At 37.0% G+C, this 22,696-nt stretch overlaps 3 protein-coding genes across 5 annotated transcripts; 2 read left to right on the forward strand and 1 right to left on the reverse strand.

The window, feature by feature from the left end:
- Positions 1–4,546: 4,546 nt before the first annotated feature.
- Positions 4,547–9,762, forward strand: myl12.1 (myosin, light chain 12, genome duplicate 1). The gene is made up of 4 exons (XM_032551572.1): positions 4,547–4,640; positions 6,414–6,618; positions 7,453–7,614; positions 8,822–9,762. The coding sequence occupies exons 2-4, from the start codon at positions 6,435–6,437 to the stop codon at positions 8,992–8,994; spliced, it is 519 nt and encodes a 172-aa protein (XP_032407463.1). The 5' UTR covers positions 4,547–4,640; positions 6,414–6,434; the 3' UTR covers positions 8,995–9,762.
- A 1,360-nt stretch (positions 9,763–11,122) lies between these two features.
- Positions 11,123–19,189, forward strand: fastkd3 (FAST kinase domains 3). Of its 3 annotated transcripts, XM_032551376.1 has the most exons (8): positions 11,123–11,223; positions 12,636–14,121; positions 15,417–15,502; positions 16,684–16,858; positions 16,941–17,010; positions 17,442–17,556; positions 17,650–17,755; positions 18,980–19,189. In XM_032551376.1, the coding sequence occupies exons 2-7, from the start codon at positions 12,666–12,668 to the stop codon at positions 17,746–17,748; spliced, it is 2,001 nt and encodes a 666-aa protein (XP_032407267.1). In that variant the 5' UTR covers positions 11,123–11,223; positions 12,636–12,665; the 3' UTR covers positions 17,749–17,755; positions 18,980–19,189. The 3 variants fall into 3 exon arrangements, 2 of the variants coding, with proteins under 2 accessions (XP_032407267.1, XP_032407266.1); XR_004337340.1 differs by lacking the exon at positions 18,980–19,189 and having other exon boundaries at positions 17,447–17,556; XM_032551375.1 differs by lacking the exon at positions 18,980–19,189 and having other exon boundaries at positions 17,650–18,068.
- On the reverse strand, positions 17,918–21,915 carry chmp5b (charged multivesicular body protein 5b). Its single transcript, XM_032551379.1, has 8 exons — positions 21,847–21,915; positions 21,144–21,248; positions 19,763–19,809; positions 19,426–19,519; positions 19,263–19,334; positions 18,996–19,104; positions 18,356–18,471; positions 17,918–18,266 (listed from the first exon to the last, which is right to left on the reverse strand). The coding sequence occupies exons 1-8, from the start codon at positions 21,913–21,915 to the stop codon at positions 18,216–18,218; spliced, it is 663 nt and encodes a 220-aa protein (XP_032407270.1). The 3' UTR covers positions 17,918–18,215.
- Between the last annotated feature and the right edge of the window lie 781 nt (positions 21,916–22,696).

The following is a 22,696-nucleotide window of genomic DNA, read 5'->3' on the forward strand; positions in this document are numbered from 1 at the left end:
TTGGCTCAGGCCAGAGTGTCCAAGCTGCAGTCGCGGCCTTTTAAGGAGAGGGTGGAGATAAATATAGCTGGGAGCCGAGTCGACTCTGATAGTGGAACACATTTATGGGTGCAGGTCTTCATGCCAGTAACTATGGTGTGAAGGTAAACACAAATCTGCTTTTAAAGTTAGTCCAATGACTGATTGAATATTCCCCAATGATTCTCTAAGCTGATGCACTTTTACATTTTCCTAATTTACCATCTGCACTGTGGCCAACTGTCTGTCAGAGTTAGTTAACCTTCAGCAGCTTTTGTCCTGCTTTTTACTCCAGCAGCCTCAGCTGTGACTGAGGCTAACTTTAGCTATGCTATTGTTACTCCTTCACATTCAACAAATACCAGTCACTATGTCACTCTCTTTTTCAGCCTCTCTCATTGCTAGAAGAGCATGAATGTCGCTTCTTGTCCCCAGCAGTCAGCAAAAAAAGACTAGATATCAAAGTGATCAATATTCATCAGTGTATTGTATTGGGATTTTGTGTCACAGATCATCACAAAGTTGCACATATTTGTGAACTGGATCAAAAAAAAATAGATATATATATTTTTTTATAGAAACTAAAAAGTGTGTTATGAATTTGTGTTCCATATTTGAATCAAAACTTTGTGTAAGATGAAGATGGTCATGTTTACTTAAGCTCAGTTAGACTGGTTGTCTCTGTACTGCGTTTCTCAGTCTTGCCATTCAAAATGTTGACTTTGTACTTAGAATTGATCCCATGTTTAAAATAAATATTTTGTTCTTACTTTACAAAGAAGTACTATTTGCATTGGTCTGTCACAAAGCAAAATCCAGCAAAACCTGGAGAAAATGGAAAAGAATTAAGGGGTATAACTTCTTTCAGAAAGCACTGTGTTTGATGTTGGAATAAACAGATTGACATATCTTTCCCTTTGATTAAAGCATCCAACAGCAGGTGAACAGATTTAGTTTAGGTGCCGGAGATATTTCAGCGTCATCCTGGAAATTAACTCAAGTGTCCGGTAATTTTCCATCCGACAACATTTCCGATGCTTTTGTTTAGGGACCTTCCATCTTTTCTGGCCTTTATCCATCACATTCCCACATAATACAAGGGTCAGCATGACAGCATAGCTAAAATGTTGTGGCGTTTGGTATTTGAAATGTGAAATGTGAGCCCATTAAAAGAAATCAACCAGCCATTAAATGTGGGAGGTCACCCGAGACACAAAAAGGACAACATAGCTGGAACATTTTTTTATCAACACAATAGGTTGAAAGTGTATTTACTTGTTTTGTTTTGATTTGATATAATTAGTTGTGCACTCTACAAATCTAACTTTTGTGGGAGAGTCGGAAAAACCATCAAAAACACTGCTAGTAGTTTGCCACAAGCTAGGTAAGGGACACAGCAGGCATGTGTAGTAAGGTCTGTGTGTTGTGATAGAAAGTTAGCACTGCACATCGCCTTTAACGCACCATTCCCATGGTGACACATGGTGGTGGCAGCATCTTGTTCTTCTTTTACTGCAGGGAAAGGGAAGTTGCACCAGGTAAATAAACTGAACACAATGTGTTTCACAGTTTTTAAACGCTTATTTAGAAAACATTTAACACCACATCAACACCTTTTTATGTTGGTTTATCACATAAAATAATAAGAAAGTACATTAAAATGTATTTCGACAAAAGGATTTTTTTACACTTTTGCACAAAATTGCAATAGGTCTAAACATTTGATTTATGTGTGGGTCAAGAACAAATTAATTATCTGTTTTGGATTAAAGCAGCAGTGTTACTGTAGAAATGATAATTTCTACAGTAACACTGTAGAAACTTACAGTGCTGAACTGTAAGTGAAAAACAGGCAGAATAATTATTTCATAACATCACCAAGGACAGTGAGTTTTCCTGCTACAACGGCGCACCCTAATGGTTAAATTTGAGACAAAAATTACAACGATAGAAATTCAAAGCTTTAAAGTCTTACACACAGTAAGGAAACATGTTTCTATAGACAATGGATTTTTTACTTCTCTGCCAACACTAAATGCCATATAAAATACATTAATAATAAGGTGTAATAAGGCACAAAAATATAATCAACAAATAGAAATATGAATTGTACAGAAACATAGACTAAGCAGAACATAAAGTATGTAAGTATTTGTGCAGAAAATGTGCTGCATTAGCTGGTATGTGGAACAGTCAGTAGTGAAGCAGTGAAATATACAGATTGTGTAAACCCAGTATCAGACAAGTATGCTTACATGTGCTGAACTATAATGCCCAAACATCCACTGTGTTTACCCATTTATCCTATAGAGTCTCAGGGGACTGCTAGTGTTCATTTCCAGTGGTCATAGGGCAAGAGGTAGAGTTCTCCCTGAACAGCTCACCACTTCATCACAGGGCAACACAGAGACAGCATAAACAGATGTGTGTTTTGGGCAGTGAGAGGAAGTCAGAGACCCTTAGGATGACCCACCCAAGTATTGTGAGAACATGCAAACTCAATGCAATCATTCGAATCCATGTCTTTGCTGCAAAGCAATAGTGCTACTAACACGCAGCACAAATATTGGATATTTTTGCAGCACAAAGCTCAATAAAACACTTTTTTACAGATGCAAGTTTATTGGTTGTTACTACAATATGCTTTCTATGTGTGTCTTTATGTATTTTTCAGGAAGCAAAGTCACGCATCTCTTTAACTTCTTTAAAATCACAATATGCCAAGCTGGAAGCAATAGTCCTCCAAATACATTTTGAAAAGAAAAAAAAACGTCCTCCTAATTTGCATTTGCTCTATTGTTGTACTGAGCTACTGGGACAAATTGGAGAGGAACATTCCCCCTTTTAAAATAATAAAAAAATCTCCAGCTGAAACTAGTTTGGTAAAGGCAACCATTTGCAATGACCAAACGAAGACAGATAAAATGATAAGATACAAACTAAAAAGCACTTGACCAAAACTACTTGTATCAAAAATAAAATCATCACAGCACATGTCCAAGTCTGTTGTTATTATACTAGAGATTAGTTAGACATAAAAGACAGATGTGGCTTATTTTAAACACTGAGTCAACCACATGTCACGTTTAAAGCCTGGAAACTCTAAGCCTCTTCTGAAAACAATGACTGCTGAAACAACAGTTGTCTTACTCATTGCTGGACAGGCAGCAGCTATAAATATCCATCATGACATCATTTTTTCAGTTAATGTTCTCAATTAAGCAAATGAACAAGCAATTTTTAATTTCTAATCTTCTTCAAGTAACGTCATGTCTTATTTGGGGTAAAGAAAAAAAATTGACAAATAAGTGTTTAAGGTTACATCCTGACAGCAACATATAGGACAAAAAATCTCCTAGCAGGTTTAGAACACAAAAAATGTTTTAGGAAACACAACAATGGAGATATGCATATGTAGATATACATGTACTGTATTTCAAAATACATGTATTATGAAATACATAATACATAACATAAGATATGCATTCATATATTATGAATGCATATCTTATGCATTCATATGCATATCATAAGATATGATATGCATATCATAAGATATGCATATCTTATGAATGCATATCTTATGAATATACATTCATAAGATATTTTATATTGTGGATATTGCAAAAACAACACCAAATCTAGAGAAGCCAGTCTTGTGTCTTTCTGCATGTTTCTGTGCTTGTTTAAGCTCTCTCCAGGTACTTCAGCTTCTTACCAAAGTCCAAAAACATGACGGTTAGGTCAGTTCTCTAAATTGCTTTCAGGTATGAGTGTGTGTGTGTATGTGTGCATGGTTTGAATGTTATTCTACTACATTTTTTTGTTCCACCTAACTTTCCATCAATACGCTGGGAAACAAAACTTGGTGAATTTTTAGAGACCTTACCTTTTGATGTTTACCCTCATTGGTGGAGGATGTCAATATCTCCTGGACACATGTCCATAACATTCTGTTCAGATTTCTGTTCAAAATTCTTTATTATTCGGTCTAATGTAATATTCAGATTTTCAGGTGAACTAAAAGTTGAGTTTTCAATAAGTAGCATTAAAAAAGCAGAATAAACTCATAAAATTTGTGTGCAATGAGTCCATATGTTACATGAATTTTATATTTTGATTTTGATCACTGAAATAAATTAACTTTTCGATAATATTCTAATTTATTGAGACGCATTTATATTTGACTCGCACAGGAGAACTATTTAAATTTTTTATCTCGATTTAGGAATTGCGAAAGACAAAGGAGGATATCTGCTTCCTTTCCTTAAAAGGGCATATCCAAGAATGTCAAGGAAGCGTTTATGGGGAGTTACACTTTTTCAACCGGGGGAAGGTTGAGAAATTCCTACATTATTTTCCGTATAAACTCAGCTATTCAAGTGAACTTCTATAAGTACGTTAATAAAATCAATAATTTTAAACCTTTTTATAAGTGAAAAGTATTTACATTTGTTTTAAAACGAGAAAGAATTGTATTATAAACGGTGGTCACCCCCATATTTATGTACTTGGTATGTTCCGGTGTTCAGCTCTGAACCCACAGCATCAGGAAGTAAAGGGCGGTGGTTGAGAAACGAAGCAGCAGCTGATTAGCTTAAACATTATTTCCCCGTAAGAAGGTAAGAAAGCATTTAAATTGAGGGCTAAACATAATTTAGCAATACAAAATCTCCTTTACATATCTATTTTGTATTGAAGTTGTATCCTTTTAAGCTTAACTAGAAAATAACGCCAAAATTTATGGTCTTGTCGTGCTCGGCTAAGACCAATAATAACAGTTAGCGGCACAGCTAACCACACTCCAGCTAACATTATGGCATAACGTTTTTAATTTGATTATTTAGCCACCGGGTGCCGTTTGAAAAGGTGGTTGTTTGCTTAAACTGTTAAAGAATATTGCTGTATTAATCTTCTGCTCGCGTTTATTGTGCTTACTTTATTGTTTAAACTAGGCCGCAAAGCACTTTTTGAGATTGGAAAAGGTAACAGGTTTGACGACCTGCTAATTGTTGGTTACAGCTGTTTATTAATAAGAAATTATATAAAAGTCACGTTTGTGACAGTTGGACATTTGTCCAAAGATACAAAATAAAGGTAGATAATAAATGTGTCAATAGTTATTGTTGTATTTGTGAAATCAGTAGGTTTTTTTTGTTAGCCAAGATGAGGCGCTATTAAAAATAGGTTTAGAGCACTCATTGAAATTTGTTTAAATTGATCTTATCTGAATTAATTAGGTTGTTTTACTTTTTTGTGTCCAGTTCTTAATTGCTCATGCTGTAAATACAGTTTAAGCGCCAGACAAAACTACCGCATGTCTCAATGACATGAGACTTTGCCTTTCAGAGTCTCATGTCAAGACAAAGCTGTGGAAGTCTGCATTCCAGACATTTCCTGATAAGGGCATCCGTCCTCACATCAGTAACTTTCCCAGTGAAGGCAGCAGGCTAACCAACCTAGAAAGCTGAGCAACATTTCCATTTTTAGCTCAGCCAGGGACGCAACTCCAGGGATTTACTGCTCGGGTATTAAATTACACAGCCTCTGAGATAGATATGGCATCACACAATTTCATTTTGAGTAGCAGCATGATCTGGTGCACCTTTTAATCATAATCTTTTTCTGCAATTGGTCTGAACCATTTGAGTTGACCAGTATGTAAAATCACATGCTGATGTGAATATTTAAAATTTTTAATGAGGTTTATTCATTTGGAGCATCTTACTGGTGCTTATTATAAGTCTATAACCAATTTTTAGCTACACAAATATTTAGAGAAAACAATTGTAAAAAAAAAAAATAGACCTATTTTTTCTTTTTTTCATTTATTAGATTTCAGAGTGGATTACTAATATGCAACTATTTGTAACTGATTGTCGTACTTCCATCCTAATACTTCTCCACCAGGCAAGTCAGACGTAACAACATCAAGCTTTAATGATCCACTCTCTCCTTTTTGTTTTGGGGAATTTTGATGACAGCGTTACACCACATTCATGTCTGCCATAACTCATGGTTTATTTTCTTTGTATAGATAAAGACTCTTGAAAATTATTTCATACTTAAAAGAATCTTTTTGAAAGAAAAAATACAAAGATAATTTCAGATATACTCATATGGACCAGGCCTAGACACCTTAAAGTTGTTTTTTGCTTATTAAACCACAATTTATTTGTGTTAGTGGGACAGTTTTTCTTTTTGGTGTATTTAATGTTATAGAAAAAAGTAGGTTTGTTTTCACTATTTGATCTGCAGCTCAAGGGGTGAATGACTTATTTATTTTTTTTGCACTGTAACTGACTTTATCTGTTCTTTATCTTTTTATTTACTCAGAGCTCCTTTGTCATCCCACTGATCTGAGCTATAACAATATTGTGTTTCTACTTTTCCAGAAATATACTAAACCAGCCACAATGTCGAGCAAAAGGGCAAAGGGAAAGACCACCAAGAAGCGCCCTCAGCGCGCCACCTCCAATGTCTTCGCCATGTTTGACCAGTCCCAGATTCAGGAGTTCAAGGAGGCCTTCAACATGATTGACCAGAACCGGGATGGCTTTGTCGACAAAGAGGATCTTCATGACATGCTCGCCTCACTGGGTGAGTAAAATGTAGTAATTAGTGGTTTTTTTTTAAACATAACTTAGTGAGACTCAGTTTTTGCAAAGAATGCTACATTAGTTAATATAGTTTTGGCTCTTATTGCAAGCAATAGTATTACATTCTCATGCCTGTTTGTAAATGAACTGTGATGTGCTTTGGACTGTGAGTGGCCACACCTTTAACAGACAAACTGATCGGATGAGAAATTAGCTCTGGTTTCGAGCCATAGTGGCTCTTGCAGTTCATTTTTAAAAGCAAACTTGAGATAATTTTGTTTTAGCTTCTAGTAATGACAATGACTTATTCCCAATTGAATATTTACTTAATGGAGTCATCAGTAATTGTTTTTCTCGTTGCTTTAGATTTTTAAAAATAAAGATTAAAATTGAGTTAACATATTCCCAAGGTCTTAAAACTGCCTCAGTTAACTACATATGTCCATTTTATTTCTGCTCATGTTTAGGCCATTTCATTGTGTTATTGTGTCTTGATTATGAATGTTTTTAAAGCCCTTGTGTTTGCCTATTTGTTCCTGTCAATCAGAATTGTTCCCACTCATAAAACCGATAAAACAAAGCAGCAGATAACTGGTTCATTTAAAATTAGGTTCTCATTCAAGTTTTGACCAGCTTGTTTATTTTCTCTATTGGTGAATATGCAGAAACTGGAAAAGTTGAATGCAAATTAATTTGTCTACTGTTTAGCTAACAAACATGGGCTTCAATCAAACAGAGAAATAAAGCTATCTGGCAAAGAGGAACCATTATGTTTCACCTTCTACTCTTTAAATTGCTGACATTTTAATTTTAAGAACCTTTTGTCTTTTTAAAGGGAAAAATCCAAATGACGACTACCTGGAGGCCATGATGAACGAAGCACCTGGACCAATCAACTTCACCATGTTCCTCACCATGTTTGGAGAGAAACTCAACGGCACAGACCCTGAGGACGTGATCAGAAATGCATTTGCTTGCTTCGATGAGGAGGGAACAGGTAAATCAGAGCTCATTTATTATATTACCAGTATTGGTCTCAAAGTGCAGAGTTCATTCACATTGTTGAATAGTCTAAAATAAATGTTGAAATGGGCAAATATTCACACATTCTATTTTACAGAATTTATTTTTAAATTGATTTATTTGATTTGCCACATCAATACTGAACTTTAAGCCCTACCTATTGATTGTTTTAGATTTGGAGTTACTGACAAAACCCCCCACACATGGATTAAGATCTGTTAAAAAATCTGGAAAGTCAGTCTGCCTGCTTTTATGTCCCCCAGAACCTCTTAGACCAGTGTTTTAAACTGGAGCTGTGGTTTTTAATGGTTCTGGTGTGGATGGCCAATAAACTGTGGCGCAGCAGCAAATGAGACGTGTCATTGGGAAGCCTTATGCTGAAATTTTGATGCTTCTGAACAGAAGATTAGAAAAGATCTGTAGACTTCGCAGACCTTGTGGACTAAGTACTAAACACTATTGGGTGTTTTAACAGAAAATACTTGGAGTATTATTTGACCTTCATCTCTCTCTGCTATGTTGCACATAGGTATTTTAAATTGTAAAACTAGAGGACAAAGTACTCTAGTTTAAATAATGATGATGAAAATACCTTGTATTAAATGATCAGACGTAAACTGTTTTAAAAAACATTGCACATGGTACTTCATAAATCATACTTTATTATATTAAGAAATGAATTTCTTTTAAGATTGCAGGCATTTATGAAAACACAACTTTATCATAATTTCAATTTCTCTCCTAGTTTTTCTTTCTCTCTGATTATGGTCATTTCCTCACCACCGTTTGAGCTTTTTGATCTTGGTCAAGAGGACAAAGTCAGAGCCACAAATGACAAAGATAATCTGAATATATGATTGGAATGCAGAGTACAATACATCTCACCTGAAAAATTTCAGCCTTTCAAATATTAAGTCCAAGCAGTCATTTTCAGTGGTTGTGTAAAGTTACTGTATCTCATAATTATGAATTTGACACTATAAAATGCTATGCATATGCCACACGGTGGATTTCATTTCATCAGCATGCTGCAAAATACTTTGAAATGAAAATAAAAAGGTTTCCAGAAGACGGTGTTGCCTTCTCTAATTGTTTTACCCAGCTTTGTGAGCATTCTATCAAATGATAAGCATTTCATCACAAGGTTATTATAATCCTTGCTCTCTAACTGTTTGCATTAGGTTTTATTCCAGAGGATTACCTCAGGGAGCTGCTCACAACAATGGGCGACCGGTTTACAGATGAGGAGGTGGACGAGCTCTTCAGGGAGGCTCCCATCGACAAGAAGAATAACTTCAACTATGTGGAGTTCACGCGCATCCTAAAGCACGGTGCCAAGGATAAGGACGATTAAAGCGCCTACACCAGATTGTTTCCTCTGACCTGCCTCCGCCTCTCTGCCGTCAGCTAGATCATGCTGCATGTCTCGACTTTACAGTAAAGGCCCCGTTAATCCAAACCAAAGCAATAACTATCCACTCTGTTTGCTGTGAACTTGCAGTTTTGCCAAATGTGTTTGTAAAATCTCGTGTTAAGACGTGGCAGAACATTATTAGCTCGAAGGGATTTATGACTTTGCAGTTCATGTGATCACGTTTAGCTGAATTTTTACATTTATAATGTAAACTTTTTAAAATAAAGCCCTCTATCAAATTATATTTTTCTGACTGTTTCCCTTCCATAAATTACATATGTAACAAAGTGCATTATTCTGTCTTCCCCCCCCCCCAATATAACTTGGTGTAAATTGCATTCTTGTGGACCAACTTTGTCTTGACAAGTCTGCTCTCCTATTTCACTAAACTTATTTGGCGTGTTCTGACTTGCACAAGCTGGATTCTTTTAGATCCGACTGGAAATGGTGGTGGTTCTAGAGCATAATGTTGTGGCAGCCATCTTTAAACTTGCATAAAGGGAAATTTGTGCTGATGCAAATATGAACTATCTGGTTTTGCCTGTTAATCTTAAGTCTTGAGTAATAAAAAGTTTAATGTAACAGACAAGGACATTGAGCTGTAAATGAAGACTGCACAGTGTATGACCTCATTCAGTTTTGTTTTATTGCTGAGTCAGAGCTCAATTTATATCATCCAATAAAAAAAAATCTCACTGATGATGGTTATTCCCCTATAGTCCTGTGCCTTTCTCTCAGGTTTATATGGATCACTTCAGACTTGTCTTATTTTTAACAAACACGGTGAGTTCAAACAAATAAATTTTCTTTATTTGACTTAAAAATATTTAAAGTAATTCAATAGCAAGCTGAGCTTTGTGTGGGCTTTGCTTCATAATGCTCCCATTGCTGAAGTTTGACTTGCTTTTGCGTTTTTCCTCCCACTTCACTTTAAAGTAATATGCTTGAAAACTGCTCACGCAGGTCTTGTGTGACATTCTTATTTTAAAAATAAGAATTTTTAAATTCTTATTTAAAAATAATTTAAAAATTAGTTTTAAATTCTGAATAGGAAATAATGACATGCTTGAGGAGAAAAGCATGGATATTGTAACAAATTAACGTTTGATTATATGACATGGGCCATATAATCCGGGCCACAGACTGTTTGTGCCGCTGCCATCAGGCAAGCGGTACAGGAATATATGGACTACAACAAATAGACTGAGAAACAGTTTCTTCCCCACAGCCGTCAGAGCCATTACTCCCTGCCACCCCCCCCCCTCCCACACATATCATAACCTCACAGTCACACATACATATCCCCCACCCCCACACAGCCATATTGTTCTGCACTTTGCACTGTCACATCATCTGTACTTTGCCATAATTGGACCTGCTGCTACTTCTTTGGTGTGGTTGAGTGCCTTTAGTTAATTTAGTTGTATATATTGTTATTATTATTATTGTGTGTTTGCTTATTTATACTGTATATATTTGACCTTTTGCACGGGAGCTGCAATGGAAATTTCGTTGAATTCTGTTTAATGACAATAAATGCTATCTATCTATCTATCTATCTATCTATCTATCTATCTATCTATCTATCTATCTATCTATCTATGCATGCATGCATGCATGCATGCTCTGGCCAAAAATTGTACTACCGTTACTGGAGAATTCAAAATGATCCCAATCTGTCCAGAAATATAGACCTAGTGAATCATATATAACAATTGCTGAACCCATTTGAAATAATTAATGCGTGACAAAGATAAATTTTAATCCATTTATGTTCGAACCGCAAGTTTGGCGTATTCATGATTTTATGTGACGTTTGGATGTATCTTTATCGCCATCTAGTGTCTGAAAGATATTGTGATACCTTCATGAGCTCCCTTCAAAAGATAGAAATCCCGAAAGTGCACATGAAGAGCAACACATTGTTAGGCACAATGTTATCTGTTTTTTAAATGACAGCCTGATTATTTCGTCATTTTACAAATTGGAAAATGTAGCAATGCTGTGGGATTTATTCTACGTTTAATTTAACGTGAAGTTCACAAACTTCATCTAGTTTTCGAAAGTACTATTATTTATGAGGGAACGTAAATACAACATCCGGAAAACGTTGTTAGCGTCACTGCAGTCAGCACCGGGTTGACCCTCAGCGGCTCTCGGGAGGTTCAAGTATGACTTTATTTGCTCCCTATCATAATTTCTTATGCTTTTTTTGCTGGGAATAAAACTTTATATCTTACAACTCACTTGTAGCATCAAAAACATTCCGGCTACTGTTAAAACCAGATGTAAACTTGCACGCTAAACCTAGCTAATAAAGCTAGCAGCAGCCCACAAGGTTGGTTAGTTAAGAGGTGCAGAGGAAGAGTTGAGAATTAAAGGAATTCAAGCTGTTTTCTTTAGATTGTTTTTGTCCAAGACTGAAAGTGACCCTAAAATAATTACATTTGTTGGATTCTCCACTTACTGAACTAATATCATCTCTACATCAGTCATGTTTAAATTTGTATGCAGCCTACACATCTATAGTAGCCATTGTAATTTACCACAGCAAATAAATATCAGCTCCTGTGTTCGTGACCCTTAAACTTTTTCTCAGTTTGCCACATTATAGAAACTAAGGTGTATTTTAATGTAGGTTCATTTGACAGACAAACAGAGTAGTTCCTGGAGAGGAAGTGTTTTTCATGCTCGTATATAACTGCATCCACTAGACATTCCCTTCAACTTTGAACAGATAAATTAGCATCTCCACAGGATGCTGCTGATAACATTTTGTTTTCAACATTCAGCATTTACATCTAAGATAGAAAGTTAAACTTGTGTTTCTCCTTCTTTTAGATTTTTGCCCCCTAAATCAACTTTGGCAAACTACAAACTGGGCTTTGTACAGCTTTCTCTCAAATGTCTGATATAACTTCTCTGACAAAACGTTCAACACATCATTCATCCCTTTTTCCCTTTTTTGGATGATTACCACCAATGTATTACTTGCACTAAAAACAAACGTAACTTTTGTGATAGTTTTAGTATTTTTAGAGGTCTATTGCTGCTGAGTTTGCTCATGGCTTGGGCTGGGCTGCGTTTATTTCTGTTGCATTTGAGCTTTCCACCTATCTGTAGGGCTCTGTGATAAACCGATTTTATTGAGTAATCAAATTTTTGGTATTTGAAGATTTAATTTTTGGAAAAACCACTCGGACTGAGCTGGTCACATCGGTTGTTGATAACTCTGTCGAAGCTTCGTTCTCATTAAAAAGCTTTTTCTTGTAATTTTAGGATGTTTTTTCTGGTAAATTGCGACTTCATCCTGTTTATATTATGATTACGTTCTTGTAATTAAACAAAAATGTTCATAACGTGACCCTAATGCTCCGTCATATAACTCACAGAAGGAATGACGGAAATAAAAGTAACTTTTTGATTTGATTTGTAATTTATTTTTAGAAAAGAAAGTAAGAATAAAAACCCTTGTAAAATCAGAAATCGGATCTGGTGTGAAAAAAATCTGAGATTTTAATTTTAAGCCATATTTCCCAGCCCTCCCTGTTATTTAAATATTGTCCTTTTTCTTGTTCCAGCTGACGTCGGGGAAGTTCAGGAGCAGACTGATGGCCCTGAAATTTACTCAGAACCTTCGGCTTCTCCAGTTCAGCATCCATCATTACTTTGCTGGACTCATATCGGTCAGGCTCCTTTACAGCAGTAGTTTGGGCCGTTCCTCCTGCGCTGCCTGTCTCTGTACGTCAGCCGCCCGCTGTATCCAGACTCACGGCTGCAGGAAACTCCGGACGGACTTCAGCTCGAGGAATGTGACCACCACAGTCAGGGAGCCGTCGTTTTTCGCCAGCAGCTCTGTGGGAATCCACAGAGACTCTGAGCTCCGGTTCCGTCTGACCCAACTGCACCGACCCTCATCTGACGAAGAGAAGAGCTTCCACCAGAAGCTGGTGTGCTGCTCCAGTTCCCGGCAGGTGTTCAAGCTGCTGTGCTCGGTGGATGTCCTGTCTGACACCATGGCAGCCGCCTGTCTCCACCGCGTGGCTGACCTGGAGCAGGACGGCGCCGCTCTGAGAGACCCGTCGGTGCTGGAGAAGGATGCCATCCGGGCCCTCTGTTTCCAGCTGGAGCGGGACTCGGAGCGGCTAACAGAAGCAGGGCTGGTGTCGGCGCTGCTCGCCTGCACCCGCCTGTTTCTGGATCCCTGGAGCACACTGATGGTGCGCCTGGTCACAGAGAGCCAGAAACGGCTCGACGGGGAGCAAATGGCGGTAGGAGAGCTGTGCATGCTGGGTCAGGCCATGCTGGCCATGGAAGGTCCAGGGTCCGCCATGCTGGAGCAGGTGATGGGACAGATCCAGAAGCAGGAGCCCGACGAGTGGATCCTCCCGGATCTCGTAGCCGTCTACAGACTTCTGGAAGTGTGTGTGAGTGAAGATGGGAAGCACGGCGACTTGTTGAACACCATGCACACCCACGCGGTGACGGTCACCTCCAGGATGGACCCGGCTGCGGTCAGCGGAGTGCTGAGTTCGCTCGTCGCTCTGAACCAGAAGCAGGCCATGCCTCTGGTGATCGGTCTGTGTAAGCAGGCCGTGCGACACGTACCTCACTTCAGCGACGAAGAGCTCAGCCACGTCTTGGCCGCTCTGATCCACTTCGGCCACAGCGACCGCTACTTTGTGGACGCGATGCAGAAGCACGTCCCTAAAATGGCCTTCACCTCGCACCCAGAGACCGTATCCATGGTGACGGAGTTCTTCAGCCGCAGGAGGATCCTGTCCCCGACGGTCTTCAATGCCGTCGCCGAGAACTTCGTGTACCGGGCGGACAGCTACAGCACCAGCCAGGTTGCCAGGCAGATCATGGCCTTTGGGAAACTGGGCTACCTTCCGCCCAACGTCGGCCAGCTGTTCAGGAAGGTGGAGACCATCCTGCACACTCGTTTTTCTCAGTTCCAGCCTCGGATGCTGCTGAACTTGCTGCACGCCTGCACCCTGGTCGAGAGGTTTCCTGTCAACTTTCTCTCTAAAGTCTTCAGAAGTTATTTCCTGCAGCAACTACAAGGTGAAACATACATTGTCAGGGAGTCTCTGAAAATCAGAACATCACCGAAAAGTCGAAGAATTGAAACTCATATATACTGTAGACTCATTACACAGAGTGATTTCAAACGTTTATTTGTGCTAGTTTTGATGATTGTGGAGCTAATAAAAATAAAGCATTCATTTAAAAAGAAATCATATTACAGAAAATAAATCATAAAGTGTTTTTAATATAGTAATGTGATGTTTACACCCACAATTACTGGGAAGACTGTTAACTTGACATTGTCCACATGAAGGATAAGCAAAAAGAGGGTAATTGATTAAAAGAAGCAGGCTCCTCATAAACACTGATGGAAAATGTAGTAGAAGGAAAAAGTGTGGTAGAATATAATGTAACATCACTCGGTGTCCTGTTGGAAAACAAAATGAGCATCTCTATAAAGTTTGTCAGCAGAGGGAAGCATGAAGTGCTCCACTGACTTTGGAGTTGATAAAACACAGCGGTCCAACACCAGCGCATGTACCAGCTCCTAAGATCATCACAGACTGTGGAAACGTTAGTCTAGATATCGAGCAGCATTCGATACTGTGTCCAAGTTTTTCCTGGAATCATAATTTTCCAACTCAAATATAATATTCTTTCATCCGATGAGATGAATTTGGACAGTGAGCAAAAGTCTGGTCCTATTTCTCCCTAGCCCAGGGAAGACATAGCCGCAGGTGTCTGAAACTCCAGTCCTCGAGGGCCGCAGTCCTGCAACTTTTAGATGTGCCTCTGCTGCACCACACCTGAAAAGAATAATTAGGTCATTAGCAAGGCTCTGGAGAACTGATCTACACAAGCAGGAGGTAATTAAGCCATTTCATTCCAGTGTTTTGTACCTGTGGCACATCTAAAAACTGCAGGACTGCGGCCCTCGAGGACTGGAGTTTGAGACCCCTGGTATGGTGTCTCTTGAAGCACCGACTCCAGTTCAGCAAAGCAGTATCCCCGTGGGTGGTGCGCGGTTTTCTACCACACTCTGTGGGGCTTATTTTCCGCTAAATTTTCCAAGATTAGATGAAGCAGGCTGGTGGGTGTCAGTGACTGTGTAATCCATAACATAGGTTATATCCGAAAAAGACCATAATTATCAAAACAATCAAAAATAAACGATTGAAACATTTCATTCAATGTGAACTGAGTGTATAATATGAGGTTCATTTTCTAAATTGGATTACAGAAATAAGTACACGTTTTAATGATTTTCTAATTTCATAAGAAGCAGTTTTCCTCTGAATTCTTGATGAAAGCAACATGTTTCTGTGCCTCAGATCAGGACCTGAGGATTGAACGGACGGTTCTGGCGCAACTGACTCAACTCTACATGACCGTGAAGCTGGAGTGTCCCATCTACGAGGTAAACACTTCAGACGGTTAAATACTTGGAGAGCCAAACAAGAACGAACTGTGACAGAAACCTGAATACACACCCAGCAGATTAGCAGCAGTGTTACAGGTTCAGGTCTTTGTTTTTTTCAGAAAATAAATGGAACACAGATGTGAACATATTTACCATGTAATTTACTGTAATGCGACATTGTGGGATTTCAATAATCAAACGTAATTTCAGAATGAAACAAAATACAACATCAATACTTTCTTTGTTGGTAAAGATTCAATAGAACACTTACGAAAACTGTATAATGGTCTGATTGCTTTTGGAAAAAGTGGAAAAGCAACAATTATTTCTACTGTTGCTAAAATAATTTATTTAATACAGGTTTAACAATGACTTTCTGCCATAATTTCTGCTATAAGTTCATAGTAAACTGTAGTGTTTTATACACTGCTCAAAAAAATAAAGGGAACACTTAAACAACACAATATAACTCCAAGTAAATCAAACCTTTGTGGAATCAAACTGTCCACTTAGGAAGCAACACTGATTGACAATCAATGTGATTTTGTTGTCAGCACATTCAACTTTGTACAGAACAAAGTATTCAATGAGACTATTTCTTTCATTCAGATCTAGGATGTGTTATTTGAGTGTTCCCTTTATTTTTTTGAGCAGTATATTTTAAAGTGAATGTTAAGAACAGAAAACTTGTAGAAAGTTGATTAGAAAAGCCTACAGGGCAGTGTGCTCTCATGAATTTTGCATATGTCCTTTACTGTTTACTATTTAGTGAAACTTATACAACCATAATTCAACTATAGCTCTTAAATTGGGTAAAACAAAATATTATACACATTGCTGTACAATAATGTAACTGCATTTTGGAATTGCATTTTCCACACTACTGTTTCTTTCCCATGGTCACATTCGCTAAGCTTTCTGATCTTACTCATTAAGTTCTATACATTTATTGAAATCTATATGGTTTGATGTCTACTACATACTAAATATTGCATCTTGGCGTCCTGTGCAGTTGTACTTTTATTCAATTAAATACTTTTGTTCTAAAAACCTAAACCATCCATCTAGCTAAAATGCACACTGTATTGACTCACTCAGAGTCTTGAATTCCTTAATTCTATTTATTTGTGGTCATATTTTAACTATTTTTTAAATTGCATATTTAATCCCAACATCAGGGTCCTCAGCTCCTTCCAAAGTACCGTGTCAAGTCCTTCCTCGCGTCCAATCGCTCCCTGGAGACGCCGGTTGATCAGCAGCTGTATAACTCGGTCAAATCGGGGCTGGTGGATTTACTCGGAGACCGATCGTTCTTTGGATCTCAAGTTCTCACGCCGTACTGCTACACGCTGGGTACCCCGGTTTTTTGGGGTTTTTTTTATTCATATCTTTCTCATGGCTCATCTTGCAGTAGACTAACCTGTTATTGTCATAGATGTGGAGATAAAGCTCGATGAGGAGGGATACGTTCTGCCTGCCAGCCACACTGATGAAGTGTACAAGAGGTAAATGTTTTAGACACCTTTAATGTTTCCACATTTTGTCACGTTACAAGCACAGGTTTAAGTGTATTTTATTGACCAACAAGAAGTTGTGCATAATTTAGAAGTGTGAGAAAAAGAGTTTTGAAAATAAATCTGAAAAGTGTGGTGTACATTTATGCTCCTCCCCTTCTAAGTGTCTTCTAAAACCAACTTTCACTGTCCTTACTGCAACCAGATTTACATATCTAAAGAACTCCTTTTCTTCAGGATAGATTTTCATCTGGATTTAGGTCTGGACTTTGACTAGGCTATTTTACCACATAACTATACTTTGATCTGCTGTTCAAAATCTTATTGAGGGGTATCACTTTAAAGCCACCTTTCTAAACCTTTCATGTATATTTGAAAAAATCAAACCATCTACAAAGAATTGATGAAACAATCTATTCCAGGATAGCTCTTTGTATCGATGGACGGAAGAGGTTCACAACTAACGTAAGACAGCTTCTTGGGAAAGAGGTCATCAAGCAGAGACATCTGCAGCTGCTGGGCTATGAAGTTGTGCAGGTCAGACCCTCACCACTAAATGATTAGTCGCTTCATCTGCGTAGATTGCTGCTTGCTAATCTTATGTTTCTAAATTTGTCTTTATTTTTCCAGATTCCTTTTTATGAGTTTGAAAAATATCGCAGCATGAGCAAAGTGGTGGAGTATCTTCACCAGAAAATCTTCCCTCATACATTCAGGCTGAGCTGGTGATGAGAAGGTTTGCTTAAACAAATGCATATTTATTTTTGCTAACTACAGTCCCTGCCAAAAAAGCAATGTCTTGAAGATATGTTAATAATTATGACATTTAACCTATCATTAAAGTGGCTTTTTTGTACAATGGATCATTGTTTTGAAAGACCTCAGCAACACAGTTTGGTTCAGTTTGAAAAATATAATTTATTGCGTTTGTAACTTCGGAAACTGTACAAAGTTAAGAGAAACCCTTTTCCAAACATTCAGACATACTAAAGTGAGTCCAGTTAAAGAAACATGATCATAAACTTTAAAGGAGCCTGATTGCAACTTTCTATTCTATCATTCATCAGTCAGAAGATGCTTTGGTTTTCATCGCTGTCTCCAAAGACCTGGAGCGTCAGTTGGATAAATACAGAAAAAAGGGGAAAGAATAATATGATACATATAAAACTTGCACATTGTTTGATCAAATTACTCCTTTAAGAAGCAGGAATCTGAGGAAGTCCGAACTCGTCCACCAGAACGCCATCCTGGAACAAACAAAAAAGATATCTCCTTTTAATAAAGAGTGTAATGTTTCACATGAACTTAAAAAACAAATCCAGCAGTTATCTGGTACCCTGTTGGTGGATCTGTCTCCAGGGATACCCTCTGGGATGGAGGGAGCAGTCGCAGCCTCATCTAGGTAGGAGCTGTCGTCGTCCATCAGGAGCTCGTCTCCCAGGGCGTCCAGCTCTGAAGACACAAAACACATTAAATGGTCAATCGCATTAAAATAGAATTTATTACACTAAGGCTCTCACAAGGGAGCGTTTATATTCTACGTCAATCTAAATAAAATACTTTAGTTAGAATTCTTAACGTTCTAACTATGTCCTCCATCATGTCCTCCTTTTGCTGCCCTTGGAATGATTTTGTCTGGCTCACGATCCAAACTTCAGATTGTTACAAATGTCAACACACAGTTTATGAAAAACACAAAAATTAAACTCATGGATGAACAAGAGAACAATTTTGGATAAATAATATGGACACAATGTTAAAACAAAAAAATGGGATATTTTTTGTAGTACAAATAGTTCCTAATCTTCCTTTCCTATACTTGACCTAAAAAATATTTTAAATTCTAGACTGAGGGAACTCTGTGGATTGTGTTCTATTCTAGTGAAATATTTACAATTTGATCACTAGATTAGTAACAGTTTTCATAGTTTTACTGAAAGTGTGATGTTATATTTTACAGTATTTTTTCGCCTTACCTGCTTCCAAGTCGTCCTCATCGATGTCCGGAGTGCCGTAGCTCCTGCTCATCGCCTCCTGGATCTCATTTGCATCCTCCATCATGTCCTCCAGCTGATCTTGGATATCCTTCATATTAAATAGTACAATTAGAAACACAACTCTAAATTTCACTTTACTAATTTATAATAAAACACAAACAAATGTAAACTTATTTGAAATTATTTACCTTAATTTAAGGCTTTTTTAGTTCAGTAACTACTGAATTAACCAACAAACATACACACCTCGATCTTATCAATATTCACGTTCTTGTACGCTTTCTTCATATCTTTGAGGCCGACTTTCATGGCATCAACCTGAAGAGAATTGTGCCATTAGTAAAAACCAAGAAAATAAATATATTTTCCCAGTAATTCCCTTCTAAATTCCACAGGCCACATGTCTTACTGTGGTTTTAGTGTCTTTCAAGTTCTGGATTGTGTAGTTTGCTTGTTCCATGTTGAACGACTGCTGCATGAGATTATCTCTCTGCCCCTCATACCTGCAAATAGATTTTAAATCTTAGACTAAAAAGTAAAAACATTCAAAACCTAAAAGGAGTAATTTATATATACATAGCAGTACCTGGAGAGAACCCACACATGCACACGGAGAACATTCAAACTATATGCAGAAAGACTGCAGGTCAGGGTTATAACCCAGGACCTTCCTGCTGCAAGGCAATAGTGCAGCTCTAATTTATATATTAACACTACAAAAATATAAGATTGATAAAATGACTTACATTCTCTTCTGCTTCAGAACTCTCATGGCCTTTTGCTTCACCATGTTCTACAGAGCAGAAAAGAAAACTCATGAAGTTATGTTGACAGAATATTATGGTGTAAGTAGTAAGATTGGGCAATTACCACTCAGTTTATCATTATTGGTAAAATACTTTAATGGTAATGAGAATTTTGACATATAGTAACAACAATAAATCACAGTATGGTGCTTTACATATCCCAAAACTTATAAGTACAGTCGGGTTTTCTTTTTTTCCCCCCACAGTTGGTTCTGTGAGTGTAGGAATAAATATGTTTCTGTTTGTGTGCTGTTTAACGATAAAACTGCTGTCCTGAACAACCTATTAAATAATCAGTAAGTTGCTTCTTTTGATCTAGATTCAAAAATTGAAGAGCAGCATTTGTGTTTGTGGGGCTTTGAGGAACCCCGCCATGCTAAAAAGTACTATAATAGTCACTTTTATGGTTATTGGAATAAATAGCACAAGATATTATAATAAACTTAAGTCCATATCTGGCTGTTTCTAGTAAGTAGACAACAAAAATTATAGTTTTAGTGTGAAAGGCAGTGCAAAGATGTTTCACACATTTTCTGTTTTCTGCAACACTGATTTCTGATTATCTTTGAGAACCTTTGACAAACACTGATATTTATTTGTGTGTAAAACTTTGTGATTTAACTGTGGAAGAGACTTATGACCCTTGGCTGAATTTGCAAATATTTCTACTAAGTCAACAAGAGGTACAACGATGACACAAACAATATCAATGGCTAATATTCTGCTTTCATTTATTATAAGTGCTAATTTTTAATCGCATATTGGATTTAAAGCATAAATATGCTTTACAATTATCACTTTTGGCAGTTTGGTTTAATTCCTCTAGAGACTAAGCTTAAAAAACTATTACAAGTTAATTAACTGATACTTATTTAACCACTGAAAAAATATACACATTTTAAGATAAATATTCTCTTTTAAATCAGAGCCTTTATAAAGTATAACATGATTGCCGTACATTTTCACAGAATTTAGGTTAACTTTCCAGCATACATGCACGATCCTGTTATAATGTAATGGAGCTTTTAACGCTCTTTGAAATGGAATCCTTTGTCCTGAAACTCTTGAGAAAATTTTGTGAGCACAGCTACTGGAAAAACAATAAATAAATAAAAAACAAAACACCTTTACTTAAAATTTTTAAAAATGCAGTCATCTCACAGACTTCTTTTAAGCATGCAGTCATCTGCTTATAGACATTCCTGCATGTTAGTCATACCTCCGGTGTAATCTGTGTGGATCTATTTGTTTTTTTTATGCAGTTGAGAGAAAAAAAAATCCCCTTCATTCGTTTACAGCAGCCTCACACAGCTGACCTCACCTTTGAAGGCCCATCTCTCATCTTCTTCATCTGATCCTTGTACTTGACAAGTTCAGCGTCTAGTCTCGCGATTTTCTTGTCAATGGACTCCGTCCTGGAGTCAACCTACACGGAAAACAAAACAAAACAGTAGAATATTAGAGTAACAGATGGTAATCTTACAAGACAAATTCCAAGCCAAACATTCTCACCTACATAAAGAGCTATAAATATATAAAAACCTACTAAATTCGGCTAATGTAACAGTATTTTCTTCTTCTGCTCTTGTCAGCTAATAATAATATAGCATATATACAACCGACCGGTTTAACTGGTTTATATTACATGGTTTTGAAAAAGAAAAATACTTTTTTTTCTGATTTAGCTGAAAAAAATACTTCCAAATCATGCAATTATATAACGCTGAGTCATTACCCGAACAGAAAACAATAGAATAGAAAGTTTTGTTTTCACGTCTTGTTTACAAGGTAACAGGTCGAAAAAACAACGTTAGGTAATCAATCAGCCATTTATATTCAATAAATCTATAATATAAAATATATAAGGATACCAACTTATAATAAAAACAGCTATAGTATATATTCTAATTGCAATTACAAGCTGCTAAAGTTGGCTAGCAGTCGGTTAGCAGGTATCCATGTTGGTTTTAGGTTACTTAGTAAATTTCCCCGTTGAGAAAGTTGAACTACAGGATTTTACTTACACTTCCTATGCAGTCCGTTAGGTTTGGTGGGGGCCCTTTGGCTTTCCCTCGGCCAAAAATACGATTCATCTCGGCGGTGCTATAGTTAAAAGTGTCACAAAACCAGCGAAGTCCACAGTTTTACCTAAAGAAATAACCCGGAAGAGTCTGTGATGACGTCAGAAGAATCACATGATCATGACATATTCGGCACCGCCCTTTAAAGTTCTAATTGTTTCTCCCATCCAGTGTTTGTTTATTTTGCAGGCGCTTATATATATATAAGTATATATATATATATATATATATATGCTGTAAGCCATATATATATATATATATATATATATATATATATATATATATATATATATATATATATAGCTAAAAGATAATTCAAGCTAATTAAAAAAACACAATAATCAAAAGTGTCATGTGAAATTTCAAGGAATGGAAGACAAAGACAAATTAAAAGAATACAATAATACTTATTATTATTATTATTATTATTATTATTATAGTTGTTGTTGTTGCTTTTCCATATTTTGTTTTTTACTTAATAATTTAAATGGAGGATGTAGCACAACAATGTAAAATAATTTTAAAAAAGATAGACATGACTATTTCATGCTGTTATATTGACAGTCTGTCTTTGAAACCAATAATACCTGTACTTCCAGTATGTCTAGTTTATGTGAAATGTTAATGGAATTTAATTTTCCAACCATTTTACCACTCTTTGTCCTCTGGGTGGCGCTGCTAACTCGCAATATAAAACATTAAAATAATGACTGTAGCAATCTAAAAAGTCTAGAACAAGTAAGCGAAGATGCTGAGTTAAAATGGTGGTGCAGATATGTAATATTTCTCATTG

The sequence above is a fragment of the Xiphophorus hellerii genome, chromosome 21 (genome assembly GCF_003331165.1).
Source record: "Xiphophorus hellerii strain 12219 chromosome 21, Xiphophorus_hellerii-4.1, whole genome shotgun sequence".
Lineage (NCBI taxonomy): Eukaryota > Metazoa > Chordata > Actinopteri > Cyprinodontiformes > Poeciliidae > Xiphophorus > Xiphophorus hellerii.